The 23529-nt window shown below is 45.2% G+C and overlaps 1 protein-coding gene and 1 long non-coding RNA gene across 6 annotated transcripts; one reads left to right on the plus strand and one right to left on the minus strand.

Annotated features, from left to right (window-relative positions):
- The first annotated feature begins 996 nt into the window (after window positions 1-996).
- LOC111945257 (myosin heavy chain, skeletal muscle, adult-like) lies at window positions 997-18156 on the plus strand. The gene is made up of 41 exons (XM_086857380.1): window positions 997-1035; window positions 1388-1777; window positions 1967-2014; window positions 3234-3476; window positions 3563-3706; window positions 3798-3954; window positions 4510-4537; window positions 4636-4750; window positions 4831-4923; window positions 5053-5116; window positions 5213-5311; window positions 5412-5515; window positions 5602-5740; window positions 6697-6815; window positions 6915-7064; window positions 7590-7760; window positions 8306-8615; window positions 8726-8805; window positions 9481-9568; window positions 9667-9784; window positions 10044-10167; window positions 10618-10754; window positions 10845-11100; window positions 11631-11873; window positions 11971-12147; window positions 12233-12378; window positions 12467-12557; window positions 12646-13035; window positions 13270-13396; window positions 13491-13609; window positions 13870-14066; window positions 14580-14763; window positions 14850-15015; window positions 15189-15313; window positions 15500-15808; window positions 15912-16115; window positions 16384-16509; window positions 16604-16774; window positions 16862-16966; window positions 17111-17206; window positions 17872-18156. The coding sequence occupies exons 4-41, from the start codon at window positions 3270-3272 to the stop codon at window positions 18022-18024; spliced, it is 5832 nt and encodes a 1943-aa protein (XP_086713506.1). The 5' UTR covers window positions 997-1035; window positions 1388-1777; window positions 1967-2014; window positions 3234-3269; the 3' UTR covers window positions 18025-18156.
- On the minus strand, window positions 8687-22573 carry LOC111937215 (uncharacterized). Of its 5 annotated transcripts, none has more exons than XR_015278037.1 (5): window positions 22497-22573; window positions 19301-19411; window positions 14570-14649; window positions 9582-9761; window positions 8687-8832 (listed from the first exon to the last, which is right to left on the minus strand). It is a non-coding gene; the product is annotated as an uncharacterized LOC111937215 (long non-coding RNA). The 5 variants fall into 5 exon arrangements; XR_015278038.1 differs by lacking the exon at window positions 22497-22573 and adding an exon at window positions 19912-20038; XR_015278039.1 differs by lacking the exons at window positions 9582-9761; window positions 14570-14649.
- Between the last annotated feature and the right edge of the window lie 956 nt (window positions 22574-23529).

Below are 23529 nucleotides of genomic sequence, written 5' to 3' on the forward strand. Positions count from 1 at the left end.
GAGCTGCCTGGCTGTGTGCCCCACTTCTGCCTCTTGCACAGCTGCAAGCACATCCTGCACAGCACAACAGCAAAAACCCAGAAGAGCTCTCTAAGTAGAATGGTTTTGTTGTTGGCCACTGGAAAGGCAACATCCCCAAAGTCAGGTGATCTAGCCCAGCATTCGGCTATAGAATCATAGAATCATGGTTCTGGGTGGAGTGGGGCGTGGGGAAGTGCACTTCCCCCACACACTTGCACCCCAAAATGTCTCAGGCCATCAAATCTCTCCACTCTCTCACACCTGGTTATAGGAAATTCCTGGTTAGCCAGGACTGATGATAAATGATAGAGAGTGGCTGGGCAAATTCTTCCCACAGCTCCCTCAGTGGCCTCAGGTGAATCCTGCCAGTCTCATGGACTTGTGAGTGTCCAAGATCAGCAGGTCACTGATGAACTCCTCCAGGACTGCAGGGAGTCCATTCTTCTCCTCCATCTGACTAGCAGCTTAAGGGGCTGGTTGCCCTGAGGGTAACCACTCTTTCTGTTGATGACTGAGGCAAAGAAGGTGTTAAGTACTTCAGCTTAAATCTGACAGGATTTAAATCAGCTCACATGACTGTGCTCTACTCCTAAAACAAGACCAGTCTCTCCAGTTCCACCAGTAAATCCACTTCCCCTCTCTCCATCAGCATTGTCCAGGCACCCGCAGTCTGTCATCCCCAGTGCTCTGGCATACCCATGCTGTTTTGGACTAAGTGTGCAAGATATTTGTAATGAAATGGAAGTGCTAGACTGAGGATGTATCAGGTAGCATCTGGGACTGCATGCTGGCATGATGTGTTTGTGCATACATCCAATTATTTGTATAGGTATTACTGAAAAGAGGATTTTTCTACCATCTGTAAGCAGGTGTGCTGGTTTCAGCTGGAAGGCATTTCAAATCAGTTATTCTTCCTAGGGTTACAGGCATTGGTTAAGGATTAGTTAAATTGCCAGCAAAAGCAGGGAGCATCTTGCTCACTGACACTAACCCGCAGATCAGGAGTCTCAGCAGGTATAACCCATCAGAGGGTTCACAAGAACAGTTTTTAGAGATTCCACCACTTATGTGCAATCTGAAGTATGTGCAAAGAGGCACACAGCCTCTGTGTGTGTGTGTGTGTGTGTACACTCCTCCTGATCCCCTTAAAGCTGCCTCACATCTGTCAGAGCCATCAACTGAGAAGCCCAGGCAGAACACAGCCTCTCCCTGCTGCAGTGTTTGACTGACCATCCTGCTGTATCTGTCACCCTCCTCACCTCTTCTACATCTGCATTTCTGCTTTCAGGGTTAAACCAACAAAACTGCCAAAATATTTTAATAATGCTAATTTATCTTTTAACATCCTGTTTTATCTATTGTACAGCTGGGATAGCTGCAGCACAGACATACCAAGCAATCCATCCCAAGTTGTGCGGTGAGTCGATGAGAAAGTCAGCAATAAAATCCATAAGTCCTGAATCCAAGTTCTTTAAGTGCTTTGACTAGTCCAGATTCCCTCCTTAACACCCTTGGAAGATTGTTTATAGGAGATGTATTCATATAGCCACTAAGACATCAAAATTTTCTAATTATATCTAGTCATGTCAAATGACAATTATGCCCTTAGTTCAGTTTGCCAGACAATGCTTTACCAAAGAGTGTTTGCCAAAATATTTTTGACCGAAGAAAGAGTAGGCATCTGTAGCATCTGCAGGCGAGATCGTATAAAACGTCCCTGCAACACGTCTGCCCTGGCTCCACAGAAAGCTCCAAGGTAAGAGGATGGGGTCTGCAGGCTGGCAGGAAGGGGATGGCAGCCTAATGTGCCACCACATTCCTGCTGCCTCCGGTGCTCCTGTCCAGGAGGGGACTCCATTACAAATCTGTTTTCAAGGCACCTGCATATTTTCACTCTTGATTTCTGTGCAGCAGCAATTTGGGAACTGCTATTTGTGTTTTACAGTACTGACCAGCTGCCAGCCCACAAGCCACACATCTGGTGTCACGAGAGGTAAGAAGCTGATTTACTGATTCTTAGGGGCAGAGACAGAGCCTTTTGGATGGGGTGTCAGGAAGGTTCTCTGGTTTACTCTATGCAAACCTGGTGGGATTGCAGTAGAAAGTGGTGAGGGTGCCCAAAGCTGTGTTTGAAGCCTCTGAGCACTGATGGCAGAACAGAAAATCCCCATGGGGACATTCTCAAGGTGTGCTGCCTTCCCATCTTTGCTAGGGCAGGAGGAGAATGGGACCAAATAAGCGCAGCAGGAAAAAATGCAAAATCCTGTATTCTGTTTAAGAATATATTAATTATTAAATCATCTGAACTTACAGATCTTCTAACCACCTTTACAGAGTTTCAGAATTCTCAGCTTTCTTACTCCAGACAAAAAAAATAGTACCTAAACAATAAAGAGGGAATAAATTTTACTAAAATAGCTAGAGGATTTTCAAGTGCAGTTAGCTACATTTAAATACCATGGATGTTTAATAAATCATTTCAAGAAATACTTTTAAAAAAACAACTTTTGAGAACTTGTGTGTTCCTAGATTTTTTCAGTAAGCATTTATTTGAGATCTTAATACAGCCTTGGAAATTCCAGTTTCAAAGACTGAATTTTATTTCACCTAAGTCAGAACTTTGGGGCTGAAATTATTTAGGTATTGTGGTACCTAAATATTTACATTGTAGTAAATGGTAAGAAATGCATATAGCAAATTAATTGTGGCAGAATATTAAAAGGTTACAAAGTGTGTACTTCTTTATTTTTGTTTTTTCAGTGGAGAACTTCATTAGTAAAATTTATTAATTACCCACTACCTTTCCATTACCAATAAATAGGAAAAGTCCCACAGATTCATTGTATTCCAAGACTGTAGGTCATCTACATTACAGTTTTTCAGTAGTTTTATTTCACTCTTCATCCTTTTAACAATTTCTTCTATTTCCATTCTGAATAGAGTTATCTTAGTGAAACTTGTTCAACAAACCCACTCTTGTCTTACAGGCACAATATTCTTAAAGCACCAAATCCACAGTTCTGAAAAGGCCATCAATGAACATTTGAAGACCTAGACCACATCCATGGAAGCCTCTTATTTTGACATAAAATTAAGTTTCTAGTTATCTCATGTTAAAATACCTTCAGTATGAAGAGACACCAAGGCACAGGATACAATTTTCCCAAATCCTACAGAATAAATAATCAGGACCATATTTTTTTCCTCCTCAGAGTCATCTGCTGACATATCCTCAGTACAGGGCAGACATGGCCTCTGGAGATGCTGAGATGGCCGTTTTTGGGGAGGCAGCTCCTTACCTCCGAAAATCGGAAAAGGAGAGAATTGCAGCCCAAAACAAACCTTTTGATGCCAAGTCATCTGTCTTCGTGGTTCATCCCAAAGAATCCTTTGTGAAAGGGACAGTCACTAGTAGGGAAGCAGGCAAAGTCACTGTCAAGACTGAAGGGGGAGAGGTGAGTCAAAAACGAGACTGAAGGACAACATTTGACTCTCACTGAGTTCTTAGCTGATATATGAGGATCTTTTGTTTCCTTGGCAGACCCTGACTGTGAAGGATGACCAGATTTTCTCCATGAACCCTCCCAAGTATGACAAGATCGAGGACATGGCCATGATGACCCACCTCCACGAACCCGCCGTGCTGTACAACCTCAAAGAGCGTTACGCAGCCTGGATGATCTACGTAAGTGGCAGCAGCAGCTTCCTTTGGGCAGCCTCAGCAAGTGCTGGGCCAGGCTCAGGGGAAGCCAACGTGCTGTGTCCCTTCCTCACAGACCTACTCGGGTCTCTTCTGCGTCACTGTCAACCCCTACAAGTGGCTGCCGGTGTACAACCCCGAGGTGGTGTTGGCCTACCGAGGCAAGAAGCGCCAGGAGGCCCCTCCACACATCTTCTCCATCTCTGACAACGCCTATCAGTTCATGCTGACTGGTGAGTGCTTGACCTCCCTCACAGCAATCTAACCAAAAAAGCCCTGCTGATCTCACTGGAGCATGTGACAAGGCAGCTGGAACCACCAGAGAGCATGACTGTGAATTTGGTCAATTTATGAAACAAACAATTTCAAGTGAAACTGATCTAGGAGCATTCATGAACTTACCATAGTAAATTATTTGTACTTTATTGTACAAAATTCTACACTCTCCTACTCCAGAAATAGTACTTGACTCAGTTTTTCATAGTTTTTCACTGATAAGAAAGAAAAAATTATTTTTTCTTGTATTTTGAACTGGTGTAGGTACTTTGGTTTCATTACTTGAGGAAAATTATGTGAAGGGCAAGTGAAAAACAGCTTGTCTAAGGTCTGGATGCTTCTCAATGTTCAATGTATCTATTTGGGGTTATGCTTAATACTGATAGGACATTGAAGGGAATTGGGTAGTCTTGGAATTTCTGAAGAATTACCAACTTCAGTTTGCAATTTTACTTCTCATTCAGCTTAGCAAGTCAGCTGCTAGCACACCTTTCATTGTTCCTCTTTCACAGATCGGGAGAACCAGTCCATCCTGATCACGTACGTACACCCCCTGCGCGGGTCCCTGCGGGGCTGCCCGGTGCCAGGGGACCTCCTGCCTGACCACGCACCCTCTGCTTCTCTCTTGGCTTGGGCAGCGGAGAATCCGGTGCTGGGAAGACTGTGAACACAAAGCGTGTCATCCAGTACTTTGCAACAATTGCAGCCAGTGGGGACAAGAAGAAGGAGGACAAGTCATCAGGCAAAATGCAGGTGAGTGAGGAAGAACAGCCTGAATGGCCTTCATTGCCCTGTCAGCTAAAGACAGTGACTGAATTCTTATGTCTCTGCAGGGGACGCTTGAGGATCAAATCATCAGTGCCAACCCACTGCTGGAGGCCTTTGGAAACGCCAAGACCGTGAGGAACGACAACTCCTCACGCTTTGTGAGTTCTTGCTTTGCATAAAATCTCCGCCCCTCATGGCAACACACATGGTGCCTGAGCAGTTCTTCATGCAAAGGACATGCCAGCAGAACACATCCAGCCTGATCTGCTGCTGCTTTTGCTTAACAGGGCAAATTCATCAGAATCCACTTTGGGGCCACAGGCAAACTGGCTTCTGCTGACATTGAAACTTGTAAGACATTCTCCTGGACTGCTCCCATTCCTTCCCCAATTCCCATCTCCATGTCCATTCCCACAAGTGCCTAACTCTTTCTACCTCCCTGGGCAGACCTGCTGGAGAAGTCGAGAGTCACTTTCCAGCTCAAGGCGGAAAGGAGCTACCACATCTTTTATCAGATCATGTCCAACAAGAAGCCAGAGCTAATTGGTAGGAGACATCATTGAGCTTTTGAGAGGAAAATCTCTGAGCAACCTTCAACTATATTACAAGATTAATTAAATTAACCCATGAACACATTTGTTTTCAGAAATGCTCCTCATAACCACCAACCCATTTGACTACCCTTTTGTGAGTCAAGGTGAGATCACTGTTCCCAGTATTGATGACAAGGAGGAGCTGATGGCCACAGATGTAAGTAATGTACAGAACAGGTCGACAGGCACAGGTCATACATCAGATAACATGCAGCTATTTCATTTTGCTCATTGTATTACCAGAGTGCCATTGACATCCTGGGCTTCACTGCTGATGAAAAGACAGCCATCTACAAGCTGACAGGGGCTGTCATGCACTATGGGAACCTGAAGTTCAAGCAGAAACCAAGAGAGGAGCAAGCCGAGCCTGAAGGCACAGAAGGTATTATCAAATTCCATAATTAACCCTCTGTAAGCCACTACCTATGTGGAAGACAGCAAAAGTTGTTCAGTGTTGGACTTTCAATCCCAAGGAAAACAATCATTGAGGAAAAACAGCTGTCCCTTGTCCTCAGTACATCAACTTCCCTGATCTCAGGATTTATGTAACTTTTGCTATGAGCAATTAATACTTTAAACTGGTCTTCATACTCTTTCAAGAAGTCAGGAGTTATGGATGTTCCTTTGGTCAAACCTTTGCTGGAATATGGCTTGCAATTGTGAAACAGCCCAGAGATTCAGTTCTAACAAGATAGAGAACAGCGTTCCCATGCACCTTCACCTATCAGATGCTCAGGGAAGTCAGCTGTGACAGCTGTCATTTCATTCCTTTCCTTTGTGGGCACAGGGCCTACAACCCCTGTCTTCAGTCCTGTGAACAATGCTTCCCCTTTTTAAAGGACAAGGCAGGAGGAGAGCACCACTGGTAACAGGATGAAGCCCAATGAGTTTTACTGAACATCAGAAACAAAAGCTAAGAAAAGGCTGTAGGCTGTGGATCTGAAGGAGAACAGAGATATTGTCTCTGTTCCACTCTAACTATTTTGTGGTTTTGATCACCTGAATGTAGATCAGTACCTGACTTGTTACTGCAGCTCCTGAGCTGCATGTGTGCTGCACACATTCAGACTAGCAAGCTTCAGTTTTCAGTTTTGTGCCAGGAGATATTTGAAACCTTCATAACTTTCTGCATGCTGCAGTGAAGAATTTCAAACAGAAATTATTTTAGAAAAGCCCAATATGTGTAATGGCAAGTGTGATGTTACAAAGATTCCCTCTACAAGAGTCTATCAAAAGTTTTCAAAGAACAGAAATCTGAACCCTTCAGCCTTTAGGGAATGCCCCAGGATTCAAAATGTATTGGACATAAAATTCTTCCTTTGTCCTTCGGCTTTTCAGTTGCTGACAAGGCTGCCTACCTGATGGGTCTGAACTCAGCTGACATGCTCAAGGCCCTCTGCTACCCCCGTGTCAAGGTGGGGAATGAATACGTGACCAAGGGCCAAACAGCACAGCAGGTAAGAAACATAACCTGTAACCATGTGTAGAATGAATAACTTTTTGATTCTCCTCTGCCCTGTATTGTAACTCCAGGTATTTTTTTATTTTTCCTGTAGGTGCACAATGCTGTAGGTGCTCTAGCAAAGGCACTCTATGAGAGAATGTTCCTGTGGATGGTTGTTCGCATCAATGAGCAGCTGGACACGAAGCAGCCCAGGCAGTACTTCATTGGTGTCCTGGACATTGCTGGCTTTGAGATCTTTGATGTGAGTAAGATTTCCTAACAGCTTTTTGAAAGTGACAACTGAATGTTATGATCAATTTGAGACACATTTTTAAAGAGAACATAATATTATCACATGATTATTGTTATTTTTTTACTTAAAAAAGATTTGTCTTTTTTAAGTAAAGAAATGACCTTTCAAAGGACTTGTATTATTTCAATATGTGAAAAATCAAAAGCACAAAATGGTCAAATCATAAAAGTTCATTGTTTTTATGATTGGGAAAAGACAATGTAAAAAAATGTAATCATGATAGTCCTAAGCATGGGTTTATTCTCCCTGCTACTTGGTCTCATTTTAAACAGGATGTATAATTTATCTTTAAATTTTATCAATTAAAAAAAATCCTTGTGGACAATTAATTTGATTATTTTCTCTTTTTCATAATGTCATAAAACAGGCTGAAGAAATGCATGGGAAATCAAGTTAACTGCATTCCTTAATTTTAAAAGATGAGGTCTTGCAAATCTTGCTGCATCTTCAAATATGCGTCTTTCTTATTTCCAGTTTAACAGCTTTGAGCAGCTGTGCATCAACTTCACCAATGAGAAACTGCAACAGTTCTTCAACCACCACATGTTCGTGCTGGAGCAGGAGGAGTACAAGAAGGAGGGGATTGAATGGACATTCATTGACTTTGGCATGGACCTGGCTGCCTGCATTGAGCTCATTGAGAAGGTGTCCTTTCTGTCCAAATCAGTTACATGCATGGAATCTCTGTAATTACTTGGTCTCATTTTCCAAAGAGATCATCCGTGTTCATGTTTTTCTTGTGCTGGGTGGCCGAGAGCTGGAACAGCATTCCAGATATTTCTTCTCAGAGCTGAGTAGAGGGGAAGGATCTGAGGATCCCTGAGCTCTTAGCAGCACAGTGTAGATGAGGATGAGTTGGTGACTTTGCTGCAATGTTGTAATGCTGGGTCGTGTTCAACTTGTCTCACACATCTGTGTATGATCTGAGTTCCACTGAATAAGAAGGTAGTGCTCTGATTTTACACATTGTCAACATAAACAAAATTAATTTCTATTTTTTTTATGAGTAATTTTGTGTTAAAAAATAGAAGTATCAGTGTGATCAGTCCCACTTTCTAGAAGGAAACGGAATTAAATAATAATATTTTCTGATGTGTATCTCAGTCTATGTTCCATTACTGTGCCTAGCTGAAGATCGTTATTGCCCTGAAAGATAAATTACTATCAGTCTCCCTTGTGATTTCTCCCAGCCCATGGGCATCTTCTCCATCCTGGAAGAGGAGTGCATGTTCCCCAAGGCAACTGACACCTCTTTCAAGAACAAGCTCTATGACCAGCACCTGGGCAAGTCCAGCAACTTCCAAAAGCCAAAACCTACCAAAGGCAAGGTTGAAGCTCACTTCTCCCTGGTGCACTATGCTGGCACAGTGGACTACAACATCACTGGCTGGCTGGAGAAGAACAAGGACCCTCTGAATGAAACTGTCATTGGGCTGTACCAGAAATCATCTGTGAAGACCCTGGCTTTACTCTTTGCCAACTATGGTGGAGCAGATGCAGGTTGGTTCTTTGAATTCCATGTTTTCACTGATGTACAGCTTGCAAAAAGGAATCAAAGAAGGCAAAAAAACCCAAACCACTAAAATCTGTTTTATTTATTTTCAATTTAGCTGAGGCGAGTGGTGGTGGTGGCAAGAAGGGAGGCAAGAAGAAGGGTTCTTCCTTCCAGACCGTCTCAGCTCTTTTTCGGGTACAGTAGAGAATTCACTATTTCTTCCTAAGAAGAGGAGAAAACCCATCAATTACTACAGCTAGTCATGTTTTGGCTTGGTTCTGCTAAAAGATTCTGAAGTTCTTGGGCCACATTGTGCTAGGAATAAATCTTAGTAGTAGTTTTCTACTCATACTTTATTTCACTGAATGCACAGCTTTTCCATTTGTTTAAGGCTTGGATTAATCTCACCTTACCCTACAAGATAAATGTATAATATAGACATTTAAAACTCAGCTTGTTGGTTTTGTCCCTTTTGCTTTCAGTAGGGAAAACAAAGGTTCTATGTAGTATGCTCCATATAATCCACTCCAAATGTCTACTGCAGAATGCTTCACACTGCCTCATATAGGTACTACTTTATCTCTCTGGATATTTCCAATGGAAGATGGATTTCCTTTTAAATGAAGGCATTCCACTAGAGTCAGTGAAATGTATTAAAATTGTAGATTTAAGAGTCTTTCCTACACATTATTCAGAAGAGCTTTATACACTAAGTTCTAGCAAAGATCTGTGGAAAGTCAGAAAAACTGGTGAAGAAAGCTTGAGTTTGGGGTTCTGCTAATTTTTGTATAGTATCTCATTTCAGAGGACTTGATGCTTACAGCAAAAATTACATTTGCTAACATCAGCTTTTCTTAATGCCTCTCCCAGGAGAATTTAAACAAGCTGATGACCAACCTGAGAAGCACCCACCCCCATTTTGTACGGTGCATCATCCCAAATGAAACTAAAACACCTGGTAAGAGACTTACACATATATTGAAGGTTTTTAGCGTGGTGCATCTCTTCCCCAGTGTACTACAGAATATGGTGTGTGTTTGTGCTCTGTATTGTCAGGTGCCATGGAGCACGAGCTGGTGCTGCACCAGCTGCGCTGTAACGGCGTGCTGGAAGGGATCAGGATTTGCAGGAAAGGATTTCCCAACAGAGTCCTGTATGCAGATTTTAAACAGAGGTCAGACTTCATCCTCTTACTGGATTACTTTGTCCATCTTAAATAGCTTTTGAAATCTAACCTTCCCCTCCTGTGCCTAAAGCCTTCGCTAAGTTTAACAAGTGCTGTTAGTTCTCAAGAGTTCTTAAGACTCTTTCTTGCCATGTACCTGCCAGCTAGTCTCTACAACAGACCTCTTCATATTCATAGAATCACTTAGGCTGGAAAAGACCCTAAACATTCTGGAGTTCAAAGCAAGTCCTTCCATTTTCCTCCTCAGATACAAAGTATTAAATGCCAGTGCTATCCCAGAGGGACAGTTCATTGACAGCAAGAAGGCTTGTGAGAAACTCCTTGGATCAATTGATATAGACCATACCCAATACAAATTTGGTCACACTAAGGTACAAGATCCATTTGCTTCAAGTACTATGTGGTTGTGATTTGCATGGCTTGACACTGACACTCAGATACTCCAGATAGCACATGAAATGATCAAACAGGGTATAAGAAATAGTGTAAAATAAATCAACCAGATCCTTGATTACTCAATACTTGAATAAACTGAAATTCTTTGCCATAGGATGATTTAATTAAGGGTTAATCAAGATCCTGATTTAAGACAAAGTTGTAGAATAAAAGAATCAAGAGTGAATAAAGATAAAAATGTCTGGCTATTATAGTTCTTCAACTGTAAGTAACCAGAAGCTTGGAGTTATAAAAGACTGTCTGCCACTACAGATGTTCTTTGTGGTTTTGCTCTTAACTTCCATAGTGCTTGTCATGGGGGGCAGGGTATCAGGTTATGTTAAAAAAGTACAGACACTCCATCTGTTTTCATGTTCTTTCCTAAGGTGTTCTTCAAAGCTGGGCTGGTGGGTCTCCTGGAGGAGATGAGGGATGAGAAGCTGGCACAGCTCATCACCCGCACCCAGGCCAGGTGCAGGGGCTTCCTGGCGAGGGTGGCGTACCAGAAAATGGTGGAAAGGAGGTAGACTTTTCTTCAAATAAGGTTCATTGTACTTGGCTTATTTTGTCATCATGGTGTAAATACTGAATATTAATTCAACTTATCCTTCAGGGAGTCCATCTACTGCATCCAGTACAACATTCGTGCATTCATGAATGTCAAACACTGGCCATGGATGAAGCTGTTCTTCAAGATCAAGCCCTTGCTGAAGAGTGCAGAGTCTGAGAAGGAGATGGCCAACATGAAACAAGAGTTTGAGAAAACCAAGGAAGAGCTTGCAAAGTCTGAGGCAAAGCGGAAGGAGCTGGAGGAGAAAATGGTGAAACTTGTGCAGGAGAAAAATGACCTGCAGCTCCAAGTACAGGCTGTGAGTAGCACCAGTGGGCTTTATCCCAATTCTGCTGTGACTTTCAGGTTGATATTTACAAGGACATTTTCAAACCACATAGAAAGTTGGATTTAGTTCAGTTCAATTGTAATTCTTTCGGTGGTGCTCTCAAATGTATAACTAGCTTCTGTAAGGACTGAGAGGTACCTGTAGCCAAAATATTACTTGTGTGACACTTTTCTATGGTGTATGCTGAGATATGCTTAAGATTATGCACTTTGATACAATGTCTGATATTATGAGATAACATTGGATTCTATACCCTGTACAAATATATAAATACTCATGTCTTCACATGGGTTGAAAAGGATTTTATTTGGTTTTAGCTTTAAATCTGTCTGTTTCAAAGCTAACAATATAAAATCAATTCTATATTCTATGTAATTCTGTTGGAACATGAATCAAATTTTAAATTATAAAACTGCTACACAAGACCCAGCATTATGAAGGTTAAGTATCTCAATATTCCCTCAAGAAGCATATCCCTAAAAATGGCATCTCCCTACCAGGAAGCTGATGCTTTGGCTGATGCTGAGGAAAGGTGTGACCAGCTCATCAAAACCAAAATACAGCTGGAAGCCAAAGTTAAAGAAGTGACAGAAAGGGCAGAGGATGAAGAGGAAATTAATGCTGAGCTGACAGCCAAGAAGAGGAAACTGGAGGATGAATGTTCAGAGCTGAAGAAAGATATTGATGACCTTGAGCTAACACTGGCCAAGGTGGAGAAGGAAAAACATGCCACCGAAAACAAGGTATGAGGTAGAACCCGTCACCTGCACTCAAGGGAAAGATTTGTTATAAAGTTTTAATCACAATTTTGTGTCTGTGCTTGTTCCTTTCTTCCTAAAGGTGAAAAACCTGACTGAAGAGATGGCCGGCCTGGATGAGACAATTGTGAAGCTGACAAAAGAGAAGAAAGCCCTCCAAGAGGCCCATCAGCAGACCCTGGATGACCTGCAGGCAGAGGAGGACAAAGTTAATACTCTGACCAAAGCCAAGATCAAGCTGGAACAGCAAGTGGATGATGTAAGCACCCAGACACAGAGCAGGAACAGGACAGGTATGGAGCCTGAGCTGGCTGGTAGAGCACTGAAGGTCTTGTTGTGTTTAGCTGGAAGGGTCCCTGGAGCAAGAGAAGAAACTGCGCATGGACCTGGAGAGAGCAAAGAGGAAACTGGAAGGAGACCTGAAGCTGGCCCAGGACAGCATCATGGATTTGGAGAATGATAAGCAGCAGCTGGATGAGAAACTGAAGAAGTAAGTGTGGCTCTGGGGCTCCTGAGTACTGGGCTGGACCACTTGTCTTCTTTCTTTGAGCTCTAATATGGTTCATTTTGGTCCAAAGGAAAGACTTTGAAATCAGCCAGATCCAGAGCAAGATTGAGGATGAGCAACTTCTAGGAATGCAATTTCAGAAGAAGATCAAGGAGCTGCAGGTAAGTCTGCATTCCTTCCCCTCTCTTGCTCAGGCTCAGCTCAGGCAGGAGGAGGGCACGGGTGTGAAGGGTCCCTCCTGTTCTGCAGGCGCGCATTGAGGAGCTGGAGGAGGAAATTGAGGCAGAGCGAACCTCTCGAGCTAAAGCAGAGAAGCATCGGGCTGACCTGTCCAGAGAGCTGGAGGAGATCAGTGAGCGCCTGGAGGAAGCAGGAGGGGCCACAGCAGCTCAGGTGGAGATGAACAAGAAGCGTGAGGCAGAGTTCCAGAAGATGCGGCGGGACCTGGAAGAGGCCACGCTGCAGCACGAAGCCACGGCTGCCGCCCTGCGCAAGAAGCACGCGGACAGCACCGCTGAGCTGGGGGAGCAGATTGACAACCTGCAACGTGTGAAGCAGAAGCTGGAGAAGGAGAAGAGTGAGATGAAGATGGAGATTGATGACTTGGCCAGTAATATAGAGTCTGTGTCTAAAGCCAAGGTACACAGTTATTTTTATTAGGAATTTGATAGCAATGTGATATTTTTCTTTAATCTTATTTATTTAATTTTTATCAGGCTATATTATAAATAATTTATCCAAATCTTACATATAGAAGTAGGCATATGTACAGTCCCAAGATATGTCAACTACATCTTCTGGACATATTTTCTTGCTAAAAGAAGGAAGGATCAAGGTAATTACTCATTTTCTTTATGTGCAATTGATATCTAGGCAAATCTGGAGAAGATGTGCCGCACACTGGAAGACCAGCTGAGTGAATATAAAACAAAGGAGGAGCAGAATCAGCGCATGATTAGTGATCTTAGCGCTCAAAGAGCTCGTCTGCAAACAGAATCTGGTACAGCCCTTCTGTCTGCAATTTTAAAATGGGAGAACTCCATAAATTGTTCTCTTGGCTATTAAAATGTTTTCTAAATTGAAAACTTTCTCAGGTGAATATGGACGCCAGGTGGAGGAAAAAGATGCTTTAATTTCTCAGCTGTCTAGAGGGAAACAGGCTTTCACCCAGCAGATTGAAGAATTGAAGCGGCAGCTAGAAGAAGAGATAAAGGTGAAGATATTCATGTTACATATTAAATAAATATTTGACATATTATTGGTTTTAGTGATGTGTTCAAGACTTCAAAAGGTGATCCAATGAAAAGTTCAAACCATCCTCTTAGATCATGCAATTTAGACCCTTGCAGTGAAGGAACCCCATGTTTTTATCAGGCTAATCACTATATGTTTGGGATGTATATCAGTGTTTAAATACCAGTAAGAGAAATTTCAGGAAACACCTATTCCTTATTGCCATATTTTTACCACCAGGCCAAGAGCGCCCTGGCCCACGCCCTGCAGTCCGCTCGCCACGACTGTGACTTGCTCCGGGAACAATATGAGGAGGAGCAGGAGGCCAAGGGGGAGCTGCAGAGAGCCCTGTCCAAGGCCAACAGCGAGGTGGCTCAGTGGAGAACCAAATACGAGACAGACGCCATTCAGCGCACGGAGGAGCTTGAGGAGGCCAAGTACGTGGGCATTGTGTGGAAGGTTGACATACACCAATAAGGGAAATTTAGACACCACTGAGATTTTCAAAGGCAAAAGCCTAATAGAAGGTTGAGGAGTTATATGAAACAAAGAAACACAAGAAAAAAGGGTTCAGTGATAAAGACTGAAGGTGAAAAGACATGTATGGGAATTTGCAAGACTGCAGAGAAGGTATGGCTGCCCTCTCCCTGGGAGTGTTCAAGGCCAGGCTAAACAGGGCTTGGAGCAACCTGGTGTAGTGGAAGATGTCAATGCCCATGGCACAGAATTAGTAGATTTTTTATGTCCCCTCCAAAACAAACAATTCTGTGACTCTATGATTCTATGAAGACCTCGAGGAAATCAAATAGGAAAAAAATGACTGCTATGGATAGGCTCTACACCATGTGCATTAGGACCAAATACTAAAAAGTGTCTCATGTGATCTGGTGAATATTATAATCAACATCCACTTTCATATCCATTTAAGAACTGTGCTTACCAATTTCCAGGAAGAAGCTGGCCCAGCGTCTGCAGGATGCAGAGGAACAGGTTGAGGCTGTCAATGCCAAATGTGCCTCCCTGGAAAAGACAAAGCAGAGGCTGCAGAATGAAGTGGAGGACCTGATGATTGATGTGGAGAGATCCAATGCTGCCTGTGCTGCTCTGGATAAGAAGCAGAAGAACTTTGACAAGGTCTTTTGGCCTCCAGCACCAGCACTCCTGGCCAGAGCATGCCCCTGTGGTGGCCACAGCCCGACTCACACCCCGTTTCTCTTCAGATCCTGGCAGAATGGAAGCAGAAGTATGAGGAAACACAGGCTGAGCTGGAGGCCTCGCAGAAGGAGTCGCGCTCTCTGAGCACGGAGCTGTTCAAGATGAAGAATGCCTATGAGGAGTCCTTGGACCACCTGGAAACAATGAAGCGGGAGAACAAGAACTTGCAGCGTAAGTCCCTGGCCCTCTGCTCCCCTCACTGGCCTTTCTCACCATCAGCCATGACCACCATTGTTCATGGGTCTGTGCCTGCAGATCTGCAGAGGTGCCTGTCACCTTGGTGGGACAGGATCCTTCCCATTCTGCTCTGTGCCTGACCATGCCATTGATCTTTGTTCCCACAGAGGAGATTTCCGACCTCACCGAGCAGATTGCGGAGCAAGGAAAGGCAATTCATGAGCTGGAGAAAATGAAGAAGCAGATTGAGCAGGAGAAATCTGAAATCCAGGCTGCTCTGGAGGAAGCTGAGGTATGTGACCATAAACACTGGCATCTGCACTAAATAAATGAGGAAATAGGTTTAAACAAGCCTAGATTCCCCTTCCTTCTCTCTGGGGAGTGCAGACACCTGAGATCTCTGGAAATATCCTTATATTCCCCTAAAAGGAAGCAGTAGGTTTATTGATACTATCAATGTTTGTGTCCCCCTCTCCAGGCCTCCCTGGAACATGAGGAGGGGAAGATCCTGCGCCTGCAGCTTGAGCTCAACCAAGTGAAGGCTGAGATTGACAGGAAGGTAGCAGAGAAAGATGAAGAGATTGACCAGCTGAAGAGAAATCATCTGCGAATTGTGGAGTCCTTGCAGAGCACTCTGGATGCTGAGATCAGGAGCAGGAATGAAGCCCTGAGGCTGAAGAAGAAGATGGAGGGAGACCTGAATGAGATGGAGATCCAGCTGAGCCATGCCAACCGTGTGGCTGCAGAGACGCAGAAGAACCTGAGAAACACACAGGGAGTGCTCAAGGTTTGTTCAGCAAAGCTAAAGAAAGAGAAAAATGAGATCCCTGACATTTTTGCCACTCAAGTGACCACTGGCACCTGGTAATTTCTTTTCTCTTTCTTTCCAGGACACCCAGATCCATCTGGATGATGCTCTCAGGACACAGGATGACCTGAAGGAGCAGGTGGCCATGGTGGAGCGCAGAGCAAACCTGCTGCAGGCTGAAATTGAGGAGCTCCGGGCAGCCCTGGAGCAGACGGAGAGGTCGAGGAAAGTGGCTGAGCAGGAGCTTCTGGATGCCACTGAACGAGTGCAGCTCCTCCACACCCAGGTCAGGGCAGGGAGAAAAAGCTATGTTGACCAAACACAGAGGGCTGGAATTTACCAGAGGAACAGCAGTACTAGAAAGGCCTCCCTACTGCTGACCCCTAGGAAAGGCGTGTTTTGCATCCATTCCCCAACATTTTGTAAACACTCATTGTAACAATAATTACATGATAAGAGGTGGAAGCTGGAAGGGGAAAGTCTTTGTTCAGGCAGAAGCTTTATTTTGGCACATTTTATAATTAAACACTTGTCATGACCTTCTCATTGTACAGAACACCAGCTTGATTAACACCAAGAAGAAGCTGGAAACGGACATTGCCCAGATCCAAGGTGAAATGGAGGATACCATCCAGGAAGCCCGCAATGCTGAGGAGAAAGCCAAGAAGGCCATCACAGATGTGAGTTGGGCACTGCTGGCATTGCCAATGATGAATGTAGTCTCCCCAAAATATCTCCAGTCCTTAAATGGCTTTGACCCTTTGCTCTGATCAGGCGGCCATGATGGCAGAAGAGCTGAAGAAGGAGCAGGACACCAGTGCCCACCTGGAGAGGATGAAGAAGAACCTGGACCAGACAGTGAAGGACCTGCAGCTCCGTCTGGAAGAGGCCGAGCAGCTGGCACTGAAGGGAGGGAAGAAGCAGATCCAGAAGCTGGAGGCCAGGGTGTGTAGGGCTGGGGTTGTGCCTGAGTGAGCGTGTCCTTGCAGAGACATTGTCAGGGAAGCTGCAGGGATGGGTTTGTCCTTGCAGGTGCGGGAGCTGGAAGGGGAGGTTGATGCTGAGCAGAAGCGCAGCGCTGAAGCCGTGAAGGGCGTGCGCAAGTACGAGAGGAGAGTGAAGGAACTGACCTACCAGGTAAGGCAGGAGGGCTCCTGCTCTCACACGGTTTTCTCACAGCAAGGCACGTTTTACACACACCCCATCCCCAAGGGGAATTGTTAACCTCACGTGATGCAGAATCAAGAATTGACTCTCTTTCCTGTTTGCCAAACACTCTAGTCTGAGGAAGACAGGAAGAATATTCTCAGGCTGCAGGATCTGGTGGACAAGCTGCAAATGAAAGTGAAATCCTACAAGAGACAATCTGAGGAGGCTGTAAGTATCTGAGTGCTTGTCAAGAACCACTTCCCAGAGGGTAGTCTGGCCATTGAGGAGACAAATATAAGAAATTTAGAAGATGCCACTCATTAATAATGGAGTTCTTCAAATTCTTTCAAATTCTCATAAAGGCTCACAAATCAGACTTGCCTTTGAGAATGAAAACAATAAGCCCTTAAGAAAACTACTGAGGAGGGCAAATGCACATAGCATTTTTTGCATTACAACAATATAGCAATGTGTAAGAACTTGTATGAATGATATTGGTAGTACAGCATATAAAGAAATTTTGGAAATACTATATTTTTAAAATTTTGATAACAGACAGGGAATGTGTTGGAAGCCCCCCACAGACCACTTTTCATTCTGCTTTTATAATTATACAAGGAACATTTGCCTGTTTCTGGGCTTGCATCAGTCAAGGATGAAGTGAGGGAAGTCCTACAGCCCCTGAATTTAAGATTGTCTGAGCATGGCTTCTTCATTGTGGAAACAGTCCAGCAGAGAGCAGGGCTTCTGGTTCTGTTAAAGAGATATGCGAGAAGGACTCTGAGATCTCATTAATCTCGCTGTGATACTTTGTACAAGCAGTGGTGCATGGAGTTTGGGAACAAAAACCCCAAGCCTCAAACTTCTCACTACCAAGTCCTTCTCCCTCCCAGGAGCAGCTGTCCAATGTGAACCTCTCCAAGTTCCGCAAGATCCAGCACGAGCTGGAGGAAGCCGAGGAGCGGGCTGACATTGCAGAGTCACAGGTCAACAAGCTCCGAGCCAAGAGCCGGGACTTCCATAGGAGAATAGAAGAGGAAGAATGAGAATGTCACAAGGCAGCAAAGTGTCCTGAGGACTGCACAAAATGTGAACCTCTTGGTCACTTTCCTTCTGCCATGAGTCTTTGTACCCACCTCAGTGTCTAGTGAATAAAGACTGTAGTAGATTCCTCTGCATACATGCTATGAACAACTTCTTTGGGTTTTGTTTTCCTTGGCCAATTACATTGCAGAAGAAGCTTCCTTACTTTTCCCGTCTGGGTCAGAAGGGAGAAGCTGGTGGCAGTGCTGGATTCTGGATCCACAAACTTAGGGGCTGGCCACTGATCTGGAAACTCCTGAAAATCCAGCCTGTACTCTCTCCTGTCTCCAGCAGCTCCTTGTCCAGCTCCTGCCTTCACATCCTCCTAATGCTTCTCCCATTGTCCTTTCAGCACAGCTTCTTTCCCATGGGAGACTCAAGAGAGGGTGATCTTTTCCTTTTTCCTTTCCCTACTCTTGATTGTGATGCTGAGCCCCCACAAACCCTAAACACCAATCTCTGAGTGTGTCACCAGAAGCTGCAGTGCACTGCACTGGGAAGGACTGACAGTTCTCTGACAGAGACAATTTCAGTCCCAAAGAGCATGGTTACAAGACACCAAAAGTGTCCCTACATTGTGTCATCTCCCTCACCCTGGATTTCCTCAGCTGCTGCCACCAGCTGCTGCCAGTTTCTCTTGAGAGGGCAAACAGCTGAGTCTGCCTGGGGCCAGGTGCTGGAATGACTCCCAGGACTCTCCCTTAGTGTCCAGCTCTTGCACACCACATGGCTCCAACACACCTCTTCACCACATCAACCCAGAGGTCAGCCTTGTCACCCCTGAAGCTCTCACTGTCAGTCACTCCAGCTGAATCCAGGTAGCAGAAGTCCTTGACGAAGACCAGTGTGGTGTGAAGAGAAACACATTAGCAGCATCTGGGGTGTGAAGTTCAGTTTGCACAGAAAGGAAACAAGAAGCAAAGGAGCAGGGGCCTTTGTAGGCAGTGATGTGTGAAGCTTGTGTTAGTCCACAACTTTCTACAACTGCCAGCTGTAGAAATGCTGGTATTGAGCAGCAGAGTTTTGTGTTCTATGGAGCATTGAACCCAACAGGATCACAATGTTTTCAAGGAAGAGCTTGCCTGGGGAGCTCCTTGGGGTGATGGGAAGTGATAAGAATTGACACTGTCTGCTTGGTCTAAGCTTGCAGAAGTCACTGCCAGATGCTTTGAATCCATATAGATGCTCACACTGAAGGGAAGTTTACACCCATGACAGTGATATCCAAAGGGCTCTCACCTTATCTGGCTCCCAAGTGCAGCCTCAACAGTGAACCAGCTCTTCCTGTTGAGTCCAGTCTGATTCCAGTGTCACTAACAAGCACTGATGAGCAGAACCTGTTGGTGTTGTCTGTGGAGAGAAATGGGAGATGGTTCTTTAGGAGAAGACCTCAGCTTTCAAGACCTTAAGAAAGCCACACAATGCCTTGAAGAGATGCCAGACTAGCTCTTCCTCCTTATGACACTGCGCAACTTTTCCCAAGGGCTCCTAACCTTGTTCCTCCCTCCTCATCCCCAGCAGCCTTTCTCCTTGACTCACAGTGTGCATTGTACTGTCACTGCAGCCAGGGCCTCTTGGCAGGAAACTGCCTGCCCAAGCCCACCTAGAAGCTGATTGCTCCTCTTGGGAGTAGTCCCACCTGAGGGTATCTCCAAAGCTTTGGGTGGGTCTGGGTAGAGTCTAGATGGCACACAAAATCTGTGAGTATCTCTGTTAGCTGTAATGGCTAGTACAAGTATTTACTTAAGAGATTCAGGCACAGGTGCACACCCTCAGGCAGGACCTGCCCTGAGCACAGCAGGGCACTGCTGATGGCACTGGGGACTGGCCCTACCCCCCAGAAAACTCACAGCTTCCTCTGCCCTCTCCTGCACTCCAAGGCCACACCAAACTGCCCCTCAGCCTTCACAAGAGCCATTGCTGGAGGAGGGGACAAAGCTGAAAGGAGCTTTGGAGGAGGCCCCTAGCAGGAGGATCAGCCCCATCATGTGTCTCCTTTCATCCTCAAGGTCAAAAGCCCAAAATAGCCCCGCTCTCCCAAGACTCCTGTGCGGGGTTGTGCCTGTTTGTGGGCATGATTTGCTTCCACTAATAGTGCCTGAAGACATTCCTGGCCGGGTAGGCTGCCTTCTATGTCGCAGTGCAACGTGCTGCCGTGGAGGAGCTGGACACGTGTGCTGTGTCCCAAGGCAGCAGCTGCTATTCTTACCCCAGAGAGACTCTCTGCAGCACAGCTCCATTGCCAGCTGAAAGGTTAAACATCAGAACGGGGCCCAGCACCGTGGCCGTGGCCACTCCCTGCTGGGATGTGCTGGCCCATGGGCAACACAGCAGCTGCCCAGGTACTGCCAGAAGTCAGTCGGGGCTCCGTGGGGTGCATGAGGCACCCCCTCTCTCATTTTAACCAGCAAATGCAAAAGACAGGCCCGGCTGCAGCTCTGAAGTGCACCATTTTACTGCTACCTTCCTGGAGTTCCTGTCTGGGTGAGGATGAAGGCAGAGGCAGGGCTTGCTTCAAGGCCCAGCAGTGCTGCAGGGGCTGTCCATGTCCCTTTGCTCAAACTGGGCTTTCCCAGCACTCATTCAGGGAAGGCTGCAGGGCCACACACCACAGGTCCCTCAAGTGCCCCAGCAGTATCAGGGCTGCAGGAGAAGCCCTGGCTGGGCTGGTGGCTCTGACATGATGGTTATGGAGACTCAGCCCTGCCTGCAGCTGGACTCCCCTGGCCCTCTGGAGAGCTCAGGAAAGCCGTGTCCCAGCTGGGTACAGTCACCGTGGGCGATCAGGCAGAGGACACGGAGCCCAGGACATCAGCTGGGATGGTGGCTGAGCCTTTCCCTCAGGCCTTGGCTGGGATGGTGGCTGTGCCTTTCCCCTCAGGCCTTGGCTGCTGCTCTGACAGCACAAGGTCCCCTCAGCTTGGCCCTTGCCACCTGACACCGAAGGACAGACGTGTTCCTTTGGGGATCCTCGGCAGGACGCCGACAGCATTACTGCCGCTGAGGGGAGCAGGGGGTGCTGGTGCCACGGCCCCATCAGGCTCCTGTCAGTCCCAGGGAGCTCCCGGGGCAGCAGCTGAGCAGGGCCTCTGCTCCAGGCACCCAGTGCCAGGGGATGGCAGCCTGGAGCCATCGAGGGGACCCTGCTCTGGGCCCTGCTCCACTGCAGACCAGCAACAAGATCTTGCTTTCTATGGGTTAGCCTTGGTCAGTAGAGGATCACAGCTAACATGCCTTATGTTCAGAGAACGCTTTTTGAGTGCAAAAAGTGCTTGAAGAAATTAATCATTTAAAATTCTACCATGTGCTCTTAAGTACTCAGACACTGCATTCTGCTCAGGGACTCCATAAATAAAAGTAATGTAGGAAGGAGAGTTCTGTAGAAATGCTATTCTGTGCTGATCACCCTTCCTGAGCATCACTTTCAAAGACAGGATATTGGGCTACATGAACCTTTGATCTCACAAGGACAGCTTATTTTAGATTATGACAGAGTTTCCTTCAGGGGTTAATACCATGGTCCCTCATTATTTCCTTTTCCTTCCCCTTCCGTCCTGCTCTTATAGTTACTTGCTGCTTCAATTACCACTTCCCGTCTGCCAGGCTGCCCATCCCACTCACCTGGCCTGTAATAAGAGCTGCTTTGGCAGGGGATAGAAAGGGCATCCCGAGCGTCACCTCCTTGGATGGGATCTCCTGCCCAGACCTCTTCCGCTGAGGTGTTTTTGGAGACAGGAGGAGCGTGAATCGCAGTGCATGAGAGGCATGCACTTGAAACTGCCCATCCTCTAATCCCAGATTATGGGATTTATTTGCCTCTTCTGTTCAGTTATTCAGTTTATTTGCCTCTCATGTTCAGCTTAAACTCACTCAAAGACTTCCAAGAATACCACTCTGTGGGAACCTACTTGGAAACAAATTTATAATTAAAGCTCCCTCTAGGGCAGGTGCATTCACTTTCTTTGACATATAGTGGAGGTAAATCCCAGCTGCATAAAGATCAACAGAAATTAATTTCTGACTAGAGCAGAAGGGACAGCAAGGCCATTACAGCCCCTCCACAGCCAGCCTCTGATATTCAGCTTCACAGGTGCTCACACTTAGAAATTTTTGGTCGCATTTGCCATGGTAAAGAATGGGTGGCCCATTCTTTACCTGCAGCTTTTAAATCTTACCAGTTATGGTCCTCAGTAGTTCTTCCTTGGAAATAATTTATTTCTTCCCAAAATTGCTTCAGTGTATTCCTTCAGCCACATTTATCAGAAACATTAGTTCAATGGCAAATTTCCTAACCAAATGTCACATCAAAATTATGGACTGAGCATGTTCTGCTCATACCACTGAGCATGTTTCAAGCTAACATTGAAAGTAGGAACCTTAATGGAGCGACACTGAATTGAAAACCAACCTTTTAATATGGAAAATGTGCTCTTACCCTCTCCAGGGCTCAGTGTCCAGTCAGAAGTACAGAGATGAGCGGTGCTGCTACAGAGCAGTGCTCTGACATTTCTGCTTGCCCTCTACTAACATTCCTGGAAGCTCTTATTTTACACAGAGGGCAGCAGAAAACCTGCTGCAGCAGGGGCTAAGCATTCCCTGTTAGACTGTCCATGACAGGCTGCAGAGAAAACTCACATGTCTAGGCAGGCCCTACCTTAACAACAGTAGGGCTGTCAGCAGCACTTGCAAGGTGAAAATCCTGCATGGGTTTAAGATCCCTTTTTTTAGCAGTGGGGGGAAATAATGAGCAAGTCATTCAGACTCCTTCCTACACCATTTCTCCTTCTAGAAGAGTTGTAAGTATAGTTCTAATCTGTCACCCTGAGAATCAGGACCTCGATACTGTTTTTCTACAAGTTCTAGCCACTTTCCAAGGAAAGCAACTACAAACATAGATATTTATACATTTCATTAAAGATATGCCTTCTGATGGACATCTCTCACAGCCAGTGTGGTTGAGAAGGTGTTAACCTGACTATCCACTATTCATGGTCAGAAACCTATAAATACTGAAAGAAAAAATAAAGTTATCTCTTTCTTTCACCACACCTCGAACTGCATCCGTGTGACTCATTTCCTTTCCAACAGTGACACTGATCTATATGATTTTTGTATCTGCCACTGTCCCTATTTCAGTTTCCACTCTTTTGAGGTGATGGTGATGTGTTTTTTACTCAAAAGTGCTATATGTTAATGCCCTGGTTCTAGAATTCAAATGTTGCCATTTATTTTGGAGGGATAGTATTCTACTATGTATGAATTACAGAGTCTGTCAAGAAAAAACATTGGGTCAGAAAGTGATATCCTAGCAGCTAGGTCTCACAGTGTCATAAATGTTTTTAAGGCAGAATCAAGGCACTGAACAAAATACTATTTTTTTACTTTTCCTAGATTATAAGGACACTGATACTAAATAATCAAATCCCAATAGAAGTTTGTTTAAGCAGTCTATACTGAAATCATATCCT

The sequence above is a fragment of the Cyanistes caeruleus genome, chromosome 19, assembly GCF_971803275.1.
Source record: "Cyanistes caeruleus chromosome 19, bCyaCae1.hap1.1, whole genome shotgun sequence".
Classification (NCBI taxonomy): Eukaryota; Metazoa; Chordata; class Aves; order Passeriformes; family Paridae; genus Cyanistes; species Cyanistes caeruleus.

Bases quoted from the DNA above. Each gene is read 5' to 3' on its own strand.
- LOC111945257 (XM_086857380.1), top strand. From the start codon at position 3,270: ATGGCCTCTGGAGATGCTGAGATGGCCGTTTTTGGGGAGGCAGCTCCT. The intron at 5,516-5,601 runs GTAAGTAATGTA...TTGTATTACCAG, and splicing joins AGGAGCTGATGGCCACAGAT to AGTGCCATTGACATCCTGGG. The intron at 11,101-11,630 runs GTGAGTAGCACC...TCTCCCTACCAG, and splicing joins TGCAGCTCCAAGTACAGGCT to GAAGCTGATGCTTTGGCTGA.